Source organism: Rhinopithecus bieti, unplaced genomic scaffold (assembly GCF_001698545.2).
Source record: "Rhinopithecus bieti isolate Rb0 unplaced genomic scaffold, ASM169854v2 scaffold_4008, whole genome shotgun sequence".
Taxonomy (NCBI): domain Eukaryota; kingdom Metazoa; phylum Chordata; class Mammalia; order Primates; family Cercopithecidae; genus Rhinopithecus; species Rhinopithecus bieti.
This window is the reverse complement of record NW_016804200.1, coordinates 67,332-84,045: the sequence shown is the minus strand read 5'-3', so window position 1 is coordinate 84,045 and position 16,714 is coordinate 67,332. Positions and strand designations below refer to the sequence as shown.

Here is a 16,714-nt window from a genome sequence, read left to right as displayed (position 1 = left end):
ATATACACATACACACACACACACTAGCAGAAGGGCAAGAAAAAAGGACACTCCATTTTCTAAGCTAACTGTCCCCACCCCTTTTAGCTGTGTCGAACAAATTGCCTGCAGGTGCCAGAATTTTTTTTTTTTTTTTTTGAGACGGAGTCTTGCTCCGTCGCCCGGGCTGGAGTGCAGTGACCGGATCTCAGCTCACTGCAAGCTCCGCCTCCCGGGTTCACGCCATTCTCCTGCCTCAGCCTCCCAAGTAGCTGGGACTACAGGCACCCGCCACCTCGCCCGGCTAGTTTTTTGTATTCTTTAGTAGAGACGGGGTTTCACCGTGTTAGCCAGGATGGTCTCGATCTCCTGACCTCGTGATCCACCCGTCTCAGCCTCCCAAAGTGCTGGGATTACAGGCTTGAGCCACCGCGCCCGGCCCAAAATCTTATCTTTATAGGAGTTTTGATCTTGGTGCCTTCTCAATGCCTACCTTGGGAAAAAAAAAAGCAGACTGCCAACCAATCCAGAGTCCTTTCACCATCTAAGTTGCCTGTATGGATGTCCCAGGAACAAAAAGGCTGCCATTGTTACTGTAGAGCTACTCCAGGTTGACACTAGTCCCACCTCCTTTCCTGAACTCCTGCAACCTGCAACTGCCTACAGCCTGTCCCCTCCTGCTCATACATATAGGCTGATCCTGAGCTCATAATGGAGTCTGTCATGACCAGTGCTCAATTATTACAAAGTTACAACAGCAGCCTGGGCCTTGCTTAGGACTCTGGGGCCTGTCTGAAAGTGGGCTGAGGTTTATTATTAATGTGAATAAAACTGAAAATCAAACCCGTGCCATTCATCATGTCCTTTTTTGAGTCTTCTAAAGTCACTGTTATCCCAGGACCTGTAGCAGGAATTTTGGAGGCACCAAGCAGGCTGAAAAAATTGATGGAGAGTTCATCCATTTGTAGAACCTCTGTCTGGGTCCTACTGTTCCAGCTAGAGAAAAAGAATTATTCAGTCTGAGAGGGCAGGGAGAAAATCCATGTGATCTCCAGGGAACCCTTAGCCAAGAGTCAGTTAGGAGTGTTCTAGGAGCCAGCCAGCCATTCACGTCTTTTCCTCTCAACTCTCTCCTCAACCAACAACTCCATAGTATGGTGGCCCCCTTTCATGTCACTGCCTAAAGTGGTTTACTTTTTACCCATGCAATCCTGCACTGTCTTCCCGGCTAGTCCATAAGCTTCCCCAGGAAAGGGAAGCCCTTTTTCATTTCCTCAGCAGGTCTTAGCACCAGGCTCTGGCCACAGCAGTCTCATAACCCAGCTCACCAGCTTTCACAGGCTGATTGGAGAGGACTGTCTCTCAAACTGGACAGGGCAAAAGCTTTGTCATGATCAATGGAATAACTTGATAACTGGAAGAAATTTCAAAATACTGCCCAGTCCTCTCAAGGGCTTGGTCCCAGAACCCTGCCCACCTCTCTTCATCCTCCAGCACCCTCTTCATTCCCCATTCTGTAATCTCTTTTTTTCTAGCCCCTCTCACTTCAATACATATCACTCTTTCCCATCTCCACACCTTACCTCCTACACTGTGCATTCCCTCCTTAGCATGGTTATGAGATATCTTCCCTCTCTAGCTTCTCAGTCCTTCTCCCCTATAGATAGCCAGGAAAAAAAAAAAAAAAGTTCTATTTTAATAGGTATGTAAGCCACAAAGTGGTATTTAAGGCTCCAATGTCCCTTTCCAGCACACACACACCACACACAAACACCCCTCAGAATTTGGCCTAAATAGAGAATACCCAAATGCAGGATGCTCCACCCCTGGATTTCAAGACACTCATCTTTGCTCCCCCAGCTACAACAGGTACACTATGTTAAAGTCACAAAAAGCCAAGAGCAGCTTACTCTATTGGCCGTATTTTCTCTCCCGTGTGAAATGGTTTTTTCCAGCCTGGGAAATGTGTCCAAATAACTCCCTTTAGACTTACTATGATTGGATAAAAGGGAAAATAGTTGGATCTATGGAAACGGAAATAGCAGTTGGATCCAACTTTCCCCCTCAGAGCTTTTTTGCCAACATCCGTTGCTTACATCCTCTAGCCGGGGTTGGGCTCAGGGAATCAGGTTGAGTACTGGGGAACAGGGTTATCTGAAGGACCCTGAACTGGAAATCAAGGGAGAAAACCATTTTACTTACTCCCTTCATTTTAAAACTATTGCAAAATATTTTGTTTGCCTCTGGTTCTTCACCTCGAAAATGGGTCCAGCACAACCTCCCCTGTCAGAATAGTGTAAAAATGCATTACAGAATACATATGAGGTGAACCAAGGCCTGTCTTTATGATGACAGGTCAGCTTCTAGTCATATCATCATCAAGGGTTACTAGGACCTGCAACACCAACATTTCATACACAAAGCCACTTTTCTTTTTTTTTTTTGAAACGGAGTCTGTCTCTGTCACCCAGGCTAGAGTGCAATGGCGCGATCTCCACTCACTGCAACCTCCGCCTCCCAGGTTCCAGCGATTCCTCAGCCTACTGAGTAGCTGGGATTACAGATGCCTGCCACCATGCCTGGCTAATTTTTGTATTTTTAGTAGAGAAGGGGTTTCACCATATTGGTCAGGCTGGTCTTGAACTCCTGACCTCGTGATCTGCCCGCTTCGGTCTCCGAAAGTGTTGGGATTACAGGTGTGAGCCACCGTGCCCGGCAAAGCCATTTTTCAATGTGTTGCCATAGCTGCAAAGGGCCCATGATAAAGACCCTGTGGTGTCCCTCTAACTGAGAGGGACAGAGTGTTTAAAATCTACTTTATCCACATTTTGCATATATCTATGTCATATCTATACAATATACACATATCTTTTTCTTATAATTTATAATAAATACCTCAGGTAGCCACAGGATGACTAACTCTTCCTGATTTGCCTTGCACTTCCCCAGTTTCAGCCCTGAAAGACCCAAGTCTCAGGAACACTTTCCGTCCTGGACAAACCGAAATGACAGTTTGCATCGTCCTCCAAGCGGCCATTGCACTTCAGGTGATTTCTTAGATACCTGAAATTTTGACTCTAAAACCATGAATACTTTAAGAAATTACCACCATCTTTGAAGGAAGGATTTCTTAACTCTGTCCTTTAGAAGTAAATAAAATTAGGTTTGTTAGGGTTGCATATAAAATAAGACTAAATAGGCTGTGAATGGGTGCCTGAGGGCCTCATANTTCAGTTGTAAGTTGAGATAAATTTTCAAAGATACGATACAAAAGGGGAATGAATTCTGAAGCTTTTGAAAGTCATTAAAGTTGAGTTTACTAAGACTGAATATCTCAGCTTCACTATCTAATAGTTTTGTTGTTTTGTTTATTACCAGTCAGAGATAACTTGACATTGAGATGTCCTCTCACAGTGGCTGGCACTTCGCTGGATTTTAGATGGCTCTAAATGATGTTTTGCATTTTACATGGGTGGCTTGGAGCCTATCTGCAATGGAATCATAACATACACCATATGTAGCACGTATAGCTGCTTAGCATACATCTATCTCATGAGTAGTGTTGTGACCATAAAAAGCATGCAATGGGCCTGTGTACCCTAGGCACCTTGTCTGCATAACATCCCCTATGAGATATTGATGTGTGGTCTGTTCTCTATCCCTCTGCCTTTGAACTTTGACCTCAAATTCTGCCTTTTCTTCCTTGTAATTCCAGGAGGAAGATATCATCCAAGAAAGTCGTTTCTATTTCCGTGGCTATGGCTTGGGCCACTGCCTGCAGGCAAGAGATGGAGGTCCAACGGAAGGTTCTGGCATTTATAGTCCCCAACCTCCAGCCCCTCTTCTAAGGGAAGGAGAAACCATACAGAAACTCTACGTGGACCGAGCCAAGAGAATTGACACCATCTCCCGGGCTGTCTTCCCTTTCACTTTCCTCATCTTCAATATCTTCTACTGGGTTGTCTATAAAGTGCTACAGTCAGAAGATATCCACCAGGCTCTGTGAATAGGGTGGGAGCTATAGAGACCTGCTGCTGGCCTCTTGCTTCCTCCTGGGTGGGCTTTCTCCCTCAGTTAGACTCCATTAGGGCTTGGACAGTTTCTTCCTGATCTCCCACTCAGAACTTCAACTACCAGTCCCAAAGCTATGTGGGCCTATACTGCATGGTGCCAATGGTGGCTGTACTTGATGGCTTATCTACCCTAGTCCATGTTTTCTCCATACTTTCCCATTTCTCATGAGACTAAGGTTTGGCCGCATTCCTGGGGCCAGGATGACCTTCTTCTCTTGCCGGAGCCTCTCTGTTTTCCAACAGTCCAGTGGAGAATATTCAGAACACTGCTACTAGATTCTGGCATTTGTTATCTTAATCTGCACCACTTCTCCCCCTGCTACCTCCCGTCCAGAGCCTGGCCATTACTCTGTCCTCTGTCCCTCCTGCTGCAGATTCAAATGGGGAGTTTTTCCTGTCCACAAGTACTGCCCTGTGGGGTCCAGTCAGGTTTCCTTGCAGTGAGAGGAAGACAAAGCCACAGGTTCCCCAGCTCTTGACAAGGTTGTAACAGTCATAGGCTGCACTGGGCTAGCGACTATATGGCCCAACAGAGAGGTGTTCAGCCCCAACAGAGAGGGGCTCTTGGGAAGCCCCACACTTTGTCTTTATCCCTTTTCCTATTGCGCTTGTCTGCTCTTTCCTGTTCACTGAGATATTCCTCTTGCCTGTCTCTTAGTTTTGAGGAGAGCATTCTGAGCTGACCAGGGTAGCTGGTCCAGAAATTACTGTCAGAATTGGGGTAGAGACTTTGGGCTCTCAAAAAGACTACCCTTCCAGGTCCACCAGAACATTCTGGTCTCAGAAATATTCGTTCCGTTTCCTAATTAACTAGCATGGTGGCAGGGTCTGTTGGACAGCTGGGGAGTGTAAAAAGAGAAAAATACTTGTTCTTTAAGAAACTTACTTGATGATGCTAGAAAACTTTTGAGAAAAGTGAGGTCCAAGGTAGTGGAACCCAGGAGGAGTAGAATAGAGAAACTATTCGCAGAGTGTCTTTTGCTGGCTGGCCTTTCATTTGTTTCTTCTTTCTCTCCAAAGTCTCTATTTTCCAGGGCCCCTGATTTCCAACCTGGTCCTTCATCTGCTTTTGGTGAGCAAATGGTGCCACTGCAACCTTGTTAAGGATAGAATGGGCTTCAAGTTTCCTGGGGAGGAACTAGGCATGCAGAGGACCCCTATACTAGATCAACATTGATTTGACCAACATCAGGGTAGCAGTTGTAGAAGTTAAAGAGCCATAATTCAGAGTTGCTTCTTCACCCTTCTTGCTCCACAAAGAGAAGCAGTGAGTAGGTGTACTGTGTATTCAGTCAGTTGAAGCTACCAGAAATGCCAGAATAGAGAGGGTTGGTGTGGAAAAGCCCACTTCAGGCCTGACATACCACTGGGACATGCGGAAGCATGTGCCTGGCACACTGAGACCTTTGAAGTGACCAACTGTGAGCAACTGAAACAGGAGAGATTAAAGTATGGGACTGACACTGGAAGCAAGAAGTGATCAAATGATCTCTTAGACATCTTGTCCTTTTCCCTGAACCTAGAATAATTAAGCACATAAGTCCAGTCTCTCTCTCTGCTTCTCTCTTTCTCTCTCTCCTTTTCTCTCTCTTTCTCCTTCCCTCCCTCCCTCCATATGGTGATCCAAATTGAAAGTCAATAAATCCAATGGTGAAAGCAAATCCTATAATCAAACCAACAGCTTGACTTTGTCTTTATCCCTTTTCCTATTGCACTTGTCTGCTCTTTCCTGTTCACTGAGATACTCCTCTTGTCTGTCTCTTAGTTTTGAGAAGAGCATTCTGAGCTGACCAGGGTAGCTGGTCCAGAAATTATTTTTATTGGCAGTATTATAACTCTGGTGCCAAGGAGATTTAAAACAAAATAACTGGCATAAGGGAGCAGATTGAATTGAGAAGGGCAGAAAACCCCTGTTTTCCTATTTCTGCCCAGGTAGTGCCAATCAATGAGAGGCCACAAGCAATACTCCTTTGAAAGGAGCAGAGAGCATCTCTTTGATACTCTCCATGGAGGGGCTGGGGTGTCAGGCTGCTGCAGCCCGAAGGCGGGGGTAGCAGGGAGGGTGAACTATGGAGATGAGCTTATTGCACAGAGCTCTACTTGTTATAGATCTTGTCCAGATGGGCCAACTGCACAAATCTGCCCTGTTGGAAGTCTCAAGAACAATGCCCTGGAGACAGCTACAGCACTGAGCAATAGAGCCTGCCCAACTGGGACTCAGATCAGGGCATCAGCTGGTGCTGGGAGCCAAAGAAGCCAAAGTACCAACCAACATAATAACCCACAGGAGCACACAAAGCTAGTCAGAGGCAATGCCAGGTGGAAGGTGTTAATTCCTCCCCATCGGAACCCCCAAGGAGGGAAGGGAGATGCATGGTGTCAGAATCAGGTGCAAATGACTTTAATTTTCCTCACCCTTTCAACATATGTACAGGGGCTGGGAAATACTGGGTCTCCCTAGGAGCATCTGTCACCTAGCAATCTCTCAATCATAGAATAAAAATTGGACCCTTCTTACCACAGTGAATCGGCAGGAGGTCACAGGAGGCTCACTTGGAGGTTACTTCCATTTATCATCATTCTTACAGTACTTACCCCTCCGGAGGCCACACTACCTTCTGCCTAGATCACATCTGAAGTGATGCTGAGATTTAAAGCAGCATTTTTTAAAGGGGAAAAACTTCCTACATAAATAAAGTGTTTTGGGTGTTTTCATTAATTCATTTTTAATATTTAATGCCAGCTGAATATTTTATACATATATTTTTCCAGGGAAAGCGCTTTATTTATTCAGTTGTTGTTAAGGCTATCAGTGCCTCCATCTTCCCTTCGGTTTGCTCTGCTCTCTGGAAAACCAGTGGTCTGTCATCTTTTATTGCCTCATTCTACAACCACAGCCTCTTGTTCTCCCAGAATTCACAGGCAAAGCAAAAAGAGCTTTCTACGTGGAAGAAAGGTAGTGAATAAAATTTGTTCCTTTAGCTTTCTCCCATAAGCATTTGTTCCTACCTGTCACCAAAGAAGAGGCATGCTTCTGGTTGAAAGGTTAACTTGACTCTTGAAGTTATTTTCTCTTTTCACTGGGCCATGCAACTATCTCAACTTTGTCAAGAACATATCACCTCCTGGGAATCTTACTGTGTGTTCCCACTTGCCTCTCCGCACTCTCAATGGAATATTATCTTATCATTTCTTGCTATCAAAATATTAAATTTGATTTCACTATGTTAGGATTAATGGTCTTCCTAGGCTGTGCTGCTAATGAAAGACAAATCAACCAAGCATGGGAACCACCAGGGAATTAGGAAGCCAGGTAGCATTATCATCTGCTCAATGGAGGAAATGTAGAATAAGCTCTTTGACGGCAAGAACTGTATCTTATACAACTTTATTTTTATTTTTTTATTTTATTTTTTTGGTAAAGACAGGGTCTCACTATGTTGCCTACACTGGTCTGGAACTCCTGAGCTCAAGGGATCCTTCCACCTTGGCCTTGCTGGGATTACATGGGTGAGCCACCATGCCTGACCATTATACAACTTTTTTTTTTTTTTTTTTTTTTTGAGACGGAGTCTCGCTCTGTCACCCAGGCTGGAGTACAGTGGCCGGATCTCAGCTCACTGCAAGCTCCGCCTCCCGGGTTTACGCCATTCTCCTGCCTCAGCCTCCAGAGTAGCTGGGACTACAGGCGCCCGCCACCTCGCCCGGCTAGTTTTTTGTATTTTTAGTAGATATGGGGTTTCACTGTGTTAGCCAGATTGGTCTCGATCTCCTGACCTCGTGATCCGCCCGTCTCAGCCTCCCAAAGTGCTGGGATTACAGGCTTGAGCCACCGCGCCCAGCCCATTATACAACTTTTTATCTCACATAGTTCCTGGTACCTAGCAACACTCAGTACGTACCAGTATGTACATGTAGAATGTACATGTAGTGTGACTTCCCATTCGGTTTACTGTATACCACATACATTCTCTTTCTGTGAACTTATTGGTCACAGAAAAAATAGACCTAGAAGAGATTTTATAAAATCAGATAGAGTTCACACACACACATGCATGCACACATACCACACACACAAACTGCTCTTGGGTGTAACAGAACCAAAGATAAGAAGACAGCAGAACCTTGTAAATTGTATCCCTGAATTAAGAATGATAATGTTCTCAAGTGTACAACTTCCTAAACACACTGCACATACTCACTTCCCAAGGGTAAAGAGGGCACTGTGCATGCAGGCAGCCCACCCTAAGGGAAGAAACTTGGGAAAGGGACGCAAGACACCGGAGGTGGGCCAGCCTACAAAGTCCTAGGATCATGGTTAAACGGGGCACTCGTTCTTCAAATGACCCACTTGGATCTCTTTGAAGTGCACTTTCCTTTCTTTCCTTGCTCTAAAGCTTTTAAATAAACTTCCACTCCTGCTCTGAAAAAAAAAATGTTCTGATTAAACATTAGTAATATTCCAAATCTGAAGACTAGTATCAAGCTATATTTCAAAAACCAATCACCAGATAAAAGCCCTGCCAGTGACAAGTGAGTACAATAGCAGGGATTTTGGCCTCTGCATGCTCCACACATTGTTCTCACTGGAAAGCCAGTCATCTCTGAAGGGATAGCAATTAAGCTGGTCTTCTCAGCTCACGCTCTTCGCTACATGATGATACTTCACAACGAGGATAATGCATACAGTCTATGAACTTGGGCTGGTGGTATCAGAACAGCTTGTTAGGAAATCCTAGAAGGGCATCTGAGCCAGGGACTTTCTCCTTCACAGAGCATTCTCTTCATGGAAGGATGATGAAGTAAATCTTATGTCAGGGAGCCACCTGAAGAAGTCACAAGAGAACTCAGCTATTGCCACTCTGTGTGTGTAGCTCTGTTTTTCTCAGTCTCTGCTTTTACCATGAGGCTTTCTACAAATATCCTGGTTGCACTATACCGTATGGGGCATTACCAAGGAAGCACATGCTCTCACTATCAATTTTATGGAATAGGGCAAATTCTTACCATCATCTAAATTCAGGGAACATTTAGCCTTACAGAGCTGGGTCGAGAAAAATACACACATATTCTCTATTTTAATAGCTTCTATTCATGACAGTGTAGTGATTACTGGTGGCTTTGGTACCAGACAGAGCCTGGGTTTGAATTACAATTCCAGCACTTACTAGATATGGGTTCTTGGACAAATGACTTCACCTCCCTCAGTCTCAGTTTCCTCCTCTAAAGGGACACTTGAAGGCTCTGAAATATCCAGCGTGCAGTAACTATGTGGCCTTGAGCAAATCATCAAATTTTTCTGTGCTTCAGTTTTTGCATCTGTTAAATGAAGGCAATAACAATACCTACATCATAGGGTTGTTGTGGGAATTAAATGAGATAATGCAGGCTGGGCGTGGTGGCTCACGCCTGTAGTCCCAGCATTTTGAGAGGCTGATGCAGAAGGATTACTTGAGGCTAGGAGTTCAATACCAGCCTGGGGAACATAGTGAGATCCTGTCTCTACAAAAAAAAAAAAAAAAAAAAAGTAAAAATTAGCTGGGCATGGTGGTGCACATCTGTAGTCCTAGCTACTTGGGAGGCTGAGGTGGGAGGATTGCTTGAGCCCAGGAGTTTGAGGTTACAGTGAGCTGTGATTGCACCACTGTACTCTAGCCTGAGTGACAAAGTGAGACCCTGACTCTAACAAAAAAAAAAAAGAAAGAAAGAAAAAAAGAGAGAGAGAGATAATACAGGTAAAGTGCTTAAGTCAGTGCTTGGCAAATAGTAAGTACTCAATTAAAATTAGCTATTACATGACCAGACTACATCATCATAATCTCTCTTCTACTCCTGTCAAATTTCTAACATGTGGGCCTGTTTGGAACTTCAAATTTCCGTGCTGTGAGTCTCACTTGCTAAACCCATGCTCACAAAAAGGGTCAAGCTAAAATCACTTCTCTTTATATTTTGTTTCTCAACTGACACTAGGTTCTTCCTGCTGGCATAAAGTGTGTTTAAAAACTATGCAACTGGCCGGGCGCGGTGGCTCAAGCCTGTAATCCCAGCACTTTGGGAGGCCGAGACGGGCGGATCACAAGGTCAGGAGATCGAGACCATCCTGGCTAACACAGTGAAACCCCGTCTCTACTAAAAAATACAAAAAACTAGCCGGGCGAGGTGGCGGGCGCCTGTAGTCCCAGCTACTCGGGAGGCTGAGGCAGGAGAATGGCGGGAACCTGGGAGGCGGAGCTTGCAGTGAGCTGATATCCGGCCCCTGCACTCCAGCCTGGGCGACAGAGCGAGACTCCGTCACCAAAAAAAAAAATAAAATAAAAATAAAAATAAAAATAAAAAAAATAAAAAATAAATAAAAAAATAAAAACTATGCAACCACAGAAAATGGCTTAATCTCTCTTAGCCTCAGCTTTTTCAGGTGCGGGGAAGAAGAGGAAGAAGGAAAAGGAGGAGGGAGAGGGGGAGGAGAAAAAGAAAAAGAAAAGACGTGAGTCTCCCATCCAAAAGAAAAAATAAAGAGACAAACTACTCTCCATTTGACCTTGAATTTCTCTCCATTGACCTAATTGACCTACTGCTCTCCTTTTATTCACCACCAAGTTTCTTTTTTCTTTTCTTTTTTTTTTTTTGTTTGTTTTGTTTGTATTTGTTTTTGTTTTTAAGATGGAGTCTCTCTCTGTTGCCCAGGCTGGAATGCAGTGGCGTGATCTCAGCTCACTGCAGCCTGTGCCTCCCAGGTTCAAGCGACTCTCCTGCCTCAGCCTCCCAAGTAGCCGGGACTACAGGCATGTGCCACCATGCCCGGCTAATTTTTGTATTTTTAGTAGAGACGGGGTTTCACCATGTTGGTCAGGCTGGTCTCAAACTCCTGATCTCAAGTGATCTACCTGCCTCTGCCTCCCAAAGTGTTGGGATTATAGGTGTGAGCCACTGCGCCCAGCCCAAGTTTCTTAAAAGAAATGTCCTTACTAGCCATTTCCACATTGTCACTTCTGCCATTTACTTCTTAACACACTGTAATCTATCTTCTGCCTTCTTCTCCCTACCCACCCCTCAAATGCTTTTCCCATGTTCCTCATACTACCTTCTTTTTTTTTTTTTTTTTTTTTTTTAGACGGAGTCTCGCTCTGTCGCCCAGGCTGGAGTGCAGTGGCCGGATCTCAGCTCACTGCAAGCTCCGCCTCCCGGGTTTACGCCATTCTCCTGCCTCAGCCTCCCGAGTAGCTGGGACTACAGGCGCCCGCCACCACGCCCGGCTAGTTTTTTGTATTTTTTAGTAGAGACGGGGTTTCACTGTGTTAGCCAGGATGGTCTCGATCTCCAGACCTCGTGATCCGCCCATCTCGGCCTCCCAAAGTGCTGAGATTACAGGCTTGAGCCACCGCGCCCGGCCCATACTACCTTCTTAATCGCTATGTCAAGTCAACACTTTTCTGCCCTAATTGTCCATGAATTCTCTGTAACATTTGTCAGAGTCGTCACACCTTCTTTGAGATTCTCTTCTCCCATAGATTTCATTCTCTAATTTCTTCTCTTGACCCTCTGGCCATACCTTCTACGTGTTCTTATTCTCTAGGATTTAATCTCCTGATTTCACTTTTCCTCACCACACGCCTACTGTTTGTCTGTTCTTGACTATTTCCATGGTTGTGATAACCTATGTGCTGATGATTCTCACGTTTCTGCCTTCACCCCACAGGTACCTCAAGAGCCAAAAAATGGCCAGGCGCGGTGGCTCATGCCTGTAATTCCAGCACTCTGGGAGGCCCAGGCGGGTGGATCACCTGAGGTCAGGAGTTCTAGACCAGTCTGGCCAACATGGTAAAACCCTGTCTCTACTGAAAAATACAAAAATTAGCCAGGCGTCGTGGCAGGCGCCTGTAATCCCAGTTGCTCGGGGGCCGAGGCAGGAGAACCGCTTGAACCCCAGAGGCGGAGGTTGCAGTGAACGGAGATAGCGCCATCGCACTCCAGCCTGGGGGACAAGATCACGACTTCGTCTCAAAAGAAAAGAAAAGAAAAAAGAAGCCAAAACTCACGGCCTCCTTCAAACTTTCTCTGCCACTCTGTCCTTCAATCTTCCTAATCTTGATGAGTCATCTAAGCCAGAAACTTGGGAGTCATCCTTGAAAACTAGTTCTTCCACAGCCCTCAGATAAAATCAATTACCAAGTCCTGTTGTGTTTACCGTCAAATATTTCTGAAATTCCTGCCTCCTTCCCTATACTCCCTGACTTCATCTTGGTTCAATCTTTGACTCCAGGGTGGTTTCCTATCCTCCACACTATTGCCAATTTGACCTTTCTAAAACAGTCATTTATGACACTTCCTTGCTTTGAATCCTTCAATGGCTCCCTATTGCCTCAGGAAAAATCCCAAGTAGCTTAAGTTGGCCTACCAGAAATTTTCTTCTCTGGCTCCTGCCAGTGACTCCAGCTTCTTCTCTCATCACTCCCCTCACTCCACTAAATGCGCCCTTAATTTGGCGATGCTGATCCACCCACAGATCCCTGAACTCAGCAACCTGGATCCTGTCTAATGCTCTGTGCCTTTGCACATGCTGTTCCTTAGCCTTTCAACACCTTCCCTTGACCACCTGAGGTACTTCTACTCATCTGTCAAGGTTCTAGCCAGATATCATGTTCTCTGTGAGGCATTCTCAAACCGCTATGACTCCAACATCCTGATAGATTTAGGTTATCTGATAATGCCCTGTACATAGCTCTATATTTGTGCTTGTAAGATTAGATACTGTTCTTTTGTCTATTTCCCTCACAGATAAATGAGTTTGAGGTCAGGGATTATAAGGTACTTATCTTTGTATTCCCCATACCAAGCTCATAGCATGAAATGAATTAGTGTTTACTATATAAGTTTTTAAAAGTAATGAGTACTGTAGTTCAAAAAATTTTTTAACCACCCAATTGCTGTGCTAGTTCTCAGTAACTCTACTTTCTTTGCAAGGGTTGTGTCATGAATGACTACACTATTAAGGTAACAAGTATCCTTTTTTTTTTTTTTTTTTTTTTTTTTCCTTTTCAAAGCTCTTAAGTGCCATGTCATCCTCAAAGCAAACTTTGAGGTAAGATAACCATGTATCCATGTAAGAGGTGAGGAAATGAGGCTCAGAGACCTTAAGGGACTTACCCAAAGTTACCTATTTCTCAGTACAGTACAATACTTTATCTATTTGGCAAAGGATTTTCAAAGTCATTTTCAAGGAGTCCTAGGGTTTCATGGGAAGGGAAGGAAGGACAGGCAGTCATACCCATCCCCCACACCCATATACAGACGTTTCAATCTGCATAACTCCACTCTCAGTTTATATACTTGCTTTACCATAATATTTTCTTTGGAGTGGGGTGAGAGGATGAGAAGAGAGTTTACTGCTTCTTTAAAAAATTTGAAAATCAAAACTGCATCATCTATAACTTTCAATTTAAGCCATTTAACAGGTTGAGGGATGTTTCAGCTGTATTATTTGGCTAATATTATAGAAAGATCATTTTTTGAGAATAGGCTAAAGTCAAGGGCCATGATGACAAAGAAATCTAACAATTGGGCATCTTTCTGACTCTAAGCCCCGCTTCAAGTTATCAGCCTACAGAAGTCCTGAATACTTGTCACCCTACCTCCCCTTTTATACTTACTAACAATGCCTGCCTAATGATCTCACTCTTATCAGTCCTCAGTTTAATGCTAATCCTTAACTACTTCAGACAATGAGAATCATTGTTACAAAGACAACCCTGACCATCAGAAGGGTAAGAATGCTTAAGACAATTGGCCACAGCAACACATTTGCTATCTTGACTGTATTTAACTCTCACCAATATGCCCATGCAGAGAAATAAACAATTGGCTCTTTTAGAAAAACGAATGTCTCATGGGATTTCCCATAAGACAACTGGCTCAACAGATAACAATGTCTTAGAATTTTAGAACCTGGCACAGCAGAGCTAGAAGGGCCTTCCCAGATCATTTAGTCTGGTCTGCTCATCAGACAACATGGGGATACTGAGGGCTTGACTGGGTAAAGCTCAGGCCCTCAGTGTAGTCCCCCTTTTTTCTCAACTTAGTTTAAGCTGTGAAAGGAGAAAATAGAACAGGAAGTGAAAGACTAGAGAGATTCACTTCTGGAAGAGCTCTGACTTGTAGACAGCAACAGATTCAAGGCCAAGGGTAATCTGCATGGGAGAAAACTGTTTCTGTGATGACCATTCAGTTCTCAACCTCTGCCCTGTTCATCTGTTGACTGACACTCATATTAGATATTCACAGTCCCCAGAGAACCCGAATATAGCAAAAATCTTGGCAACAGTTACAATAATATTACAGGTGTGAAATGGTCATGCCAAGCTCCAAGTAGTAGAAATTCAGGATTTCCTTCACCAGGGTTTCTTTGTGAATTTGTTAATCCCTTAGACTTATACTTCTTTTAGTCTTTGCCTAGCAGAAACACAACCCGTTATCATCATTTGATTGGCCTAAGCTTCAGGTTGGTCTGTTAAGGAAGGAGACAATACGGTTTCTTGTGAATATGTTGTTATTCTTCTATGAAATGTACTTCACTGATTTTGGAGTTAACCCTTCCTGTCCCATCTCATTAGGATGTCAAATTCCAGGTGTATGAACCCTTCACTCAAGGCTACCTAAGAGGCAAAAGCAATGAATCATGAAAGTTAATCTCATTTGTCTCCATCTGCTATATATATAGTCTCTCTCACTAACATCCTGATGGTGGATTCATGTTTAGGGTAAAGGATTCAAGGAGGAAAGAGAGGATCAAAACTAATGACTATATCTTTAAAGTGTCACTGATACCATGTATGATGTTATTCTTCAGCCACGAGATATCCGGTTAGGACTTCAGCTACAAAATAGTATCTATTTCTTTCCTTGACCCTTCTTTGGGGGTGGGGGTGTGAAGGGGTGAACGTGCAGTGGCTCTCTGACATCTTAATTTGCTACCCCCTAATTACCTGGGAACTGAATCTGAAATGAAAAAACCATGCCCTGGCATTAAGGGCTACCCCAGGGTGAGTGGGTGTCCTCTGATTACCCCCGGATGGTTTCTTGGAGCTGCGTTCTTATTTCAGCCCCCCCTCAAACTGCAAGGCAGTGCCTCTATTTTTAATGAGAAATCCAGTTCTTTCTTCTGTCATTCCTTGAGTTTTTCCATGCTGCTTCACTCAAGAGGTGCACCTTGGTGGCCTGTTTGCCTTAGTAAACCGAATAAGGTTAAGGAATGACTGATGCCTAACCACACTTCCAGACATTCACCACCCTGCCATTTAGCCTCCTCACAGAAAGGTAAAAGTCTAGTGTAAACTGATATAATGATCCATCTTCTGAGTCTCACTGAGTCTCCAGTTTTACAGATGGTCCTGAAATTGAGGTCTTTTGCAGGCTCCAGTACTCTGAAAAGTCTCCATCACTGAGTCTAGGTAAAGCAAAGCCCTTCACTAGAAATTTGAAGTCACAAAGTGAGTGATAAGTGTAAGGGGTTCACTCAATTATAGCATCATCAAGGTAAGAAGAAAGTCTCCATCTGTAGCTATGAGCACAGCGCTTGGAACAATGGAGGTGGGCAACAAATGCCAGCCCAACGAACAACTACACATGGAAGTAACTGTATTTGGCCATACTGCCAAATTTCTCTGGTTGGAAGGATCAATGAGTAAGTTTTCTTGTGTTTTTGGAGGAGGGAGTAACAGAAAAGAAGAGAACATGAGTCTCCAAGATCATTGGGAGGCTGGGTTTAAAGTAAGCTGAGGTTTGAGTTCTCTGGGTTTTGTTTGATAATTTTTTGCTTTGTTCTGTTTGTTTAATCAGATGGCAGGGTTCTCTCATGATTTTTTCATCCCCCTAATTAAAAACTTTTAAAGATTTTCTTTTGCACAGAAGTGTCAGATTAATCCTTCGTTGGCTACTAATATTGCCTTATCTCCCTTGGATTTATTCACAAATTTTTGTGGAGAGACTGACACAATATGCCAGGCACTGTGCTAAATACACAGATACATGGTGAAGAAGAAACATAGCTCCTGCCCTCAGAGGGCTGATATTCTGGCAGGGGAGACAAACTTAGATAGAGACATTTAAGAAGTGACCAGAAGGAAAAGTAAGATGGAAAGAAGCAAGAAGGACCAGGAAGGCAAAGGAGAAGGAAGATGTTAGAGGTAGGAGAGTTTGCAAGAGGGAAGCGATGTAACAGATTTGCATTTGCCAAAAAATTCCAGCTGCGGAGTGGAGAACAAATTGTAGGGAGACATGAGTAGGTCATCAGGTGAAAACAGTGATGTCTTAGAAAGGGGAACGTAATGGGTGCTATGGGAACATAAAGCAAGAGTACTTAATCTGGCCCTGGAGATCAGGGAAGGCCTCCCTGAGGAAGTGACATTTAAGTGAGTTTTGAAGACTGGGTTAACTGTGGTGAGGAACATGACGGGGTGAAGACTGAAGAGAGTCTGTGTCATACTAACCTTCTGCCTTCACGAAGGCAGGCCTCATTGTCACTAACAATTTGGTCCTAGCCTGGAATGCCTGGTATCTTTTTTTCCCCAGCCAAATCATGTCTATCTTTCTACAGCCCTCTCAAACCCCATTTTCTCTGATGATGACCAGATATAACCATTCTTGTTTCTAAACTTTTTTTTTATTTC

The 16,714-nt window shown here is 44.0% G+C and overlaps 1 protein-coding gene and 1 long non-coding RNA gene across 2 annotated transcripts in view; both read right to left on the bottom strand.

Annotated features, from left to right (window-relative positions):
• The window catches only part of TMEM31 (transmembrane protein 31), a 3,638-nt gene extending 2,934 nt beyond the window's left edge, over positions 1–704 (bottom strand). Inside the window, exon 1 of the mRNA XM_017867155.1 lies at positions 630–704. Coding sequence (XP_017722644.1) covers positions 630–704 — 75 coding nt within the window. The remainder of the gene's footprint in view (positions 1–629) is intronic.
• Positions 705–827: 123 nt separating this feature from the next.
• Positions 828–16,714, bottom strand: part of LOC108526417 (uncharacterized) — a 23,632-nt gene continuing 7,745 nt past the window's right edge. Inside the window, exons 2-3 of the long non-coding RNA XR_001884520.1 lie at positions 1,563–1,636; positions 828–975 (exon numbers count right to left, since the gene is read on the bottom strand). This is a non-coding gene — a long non-coding RNA (uncharacterized LOC108526417). The remainder of the gene's footprint in view (positions 976–1,562; positions 1,637–16,714) is intronic.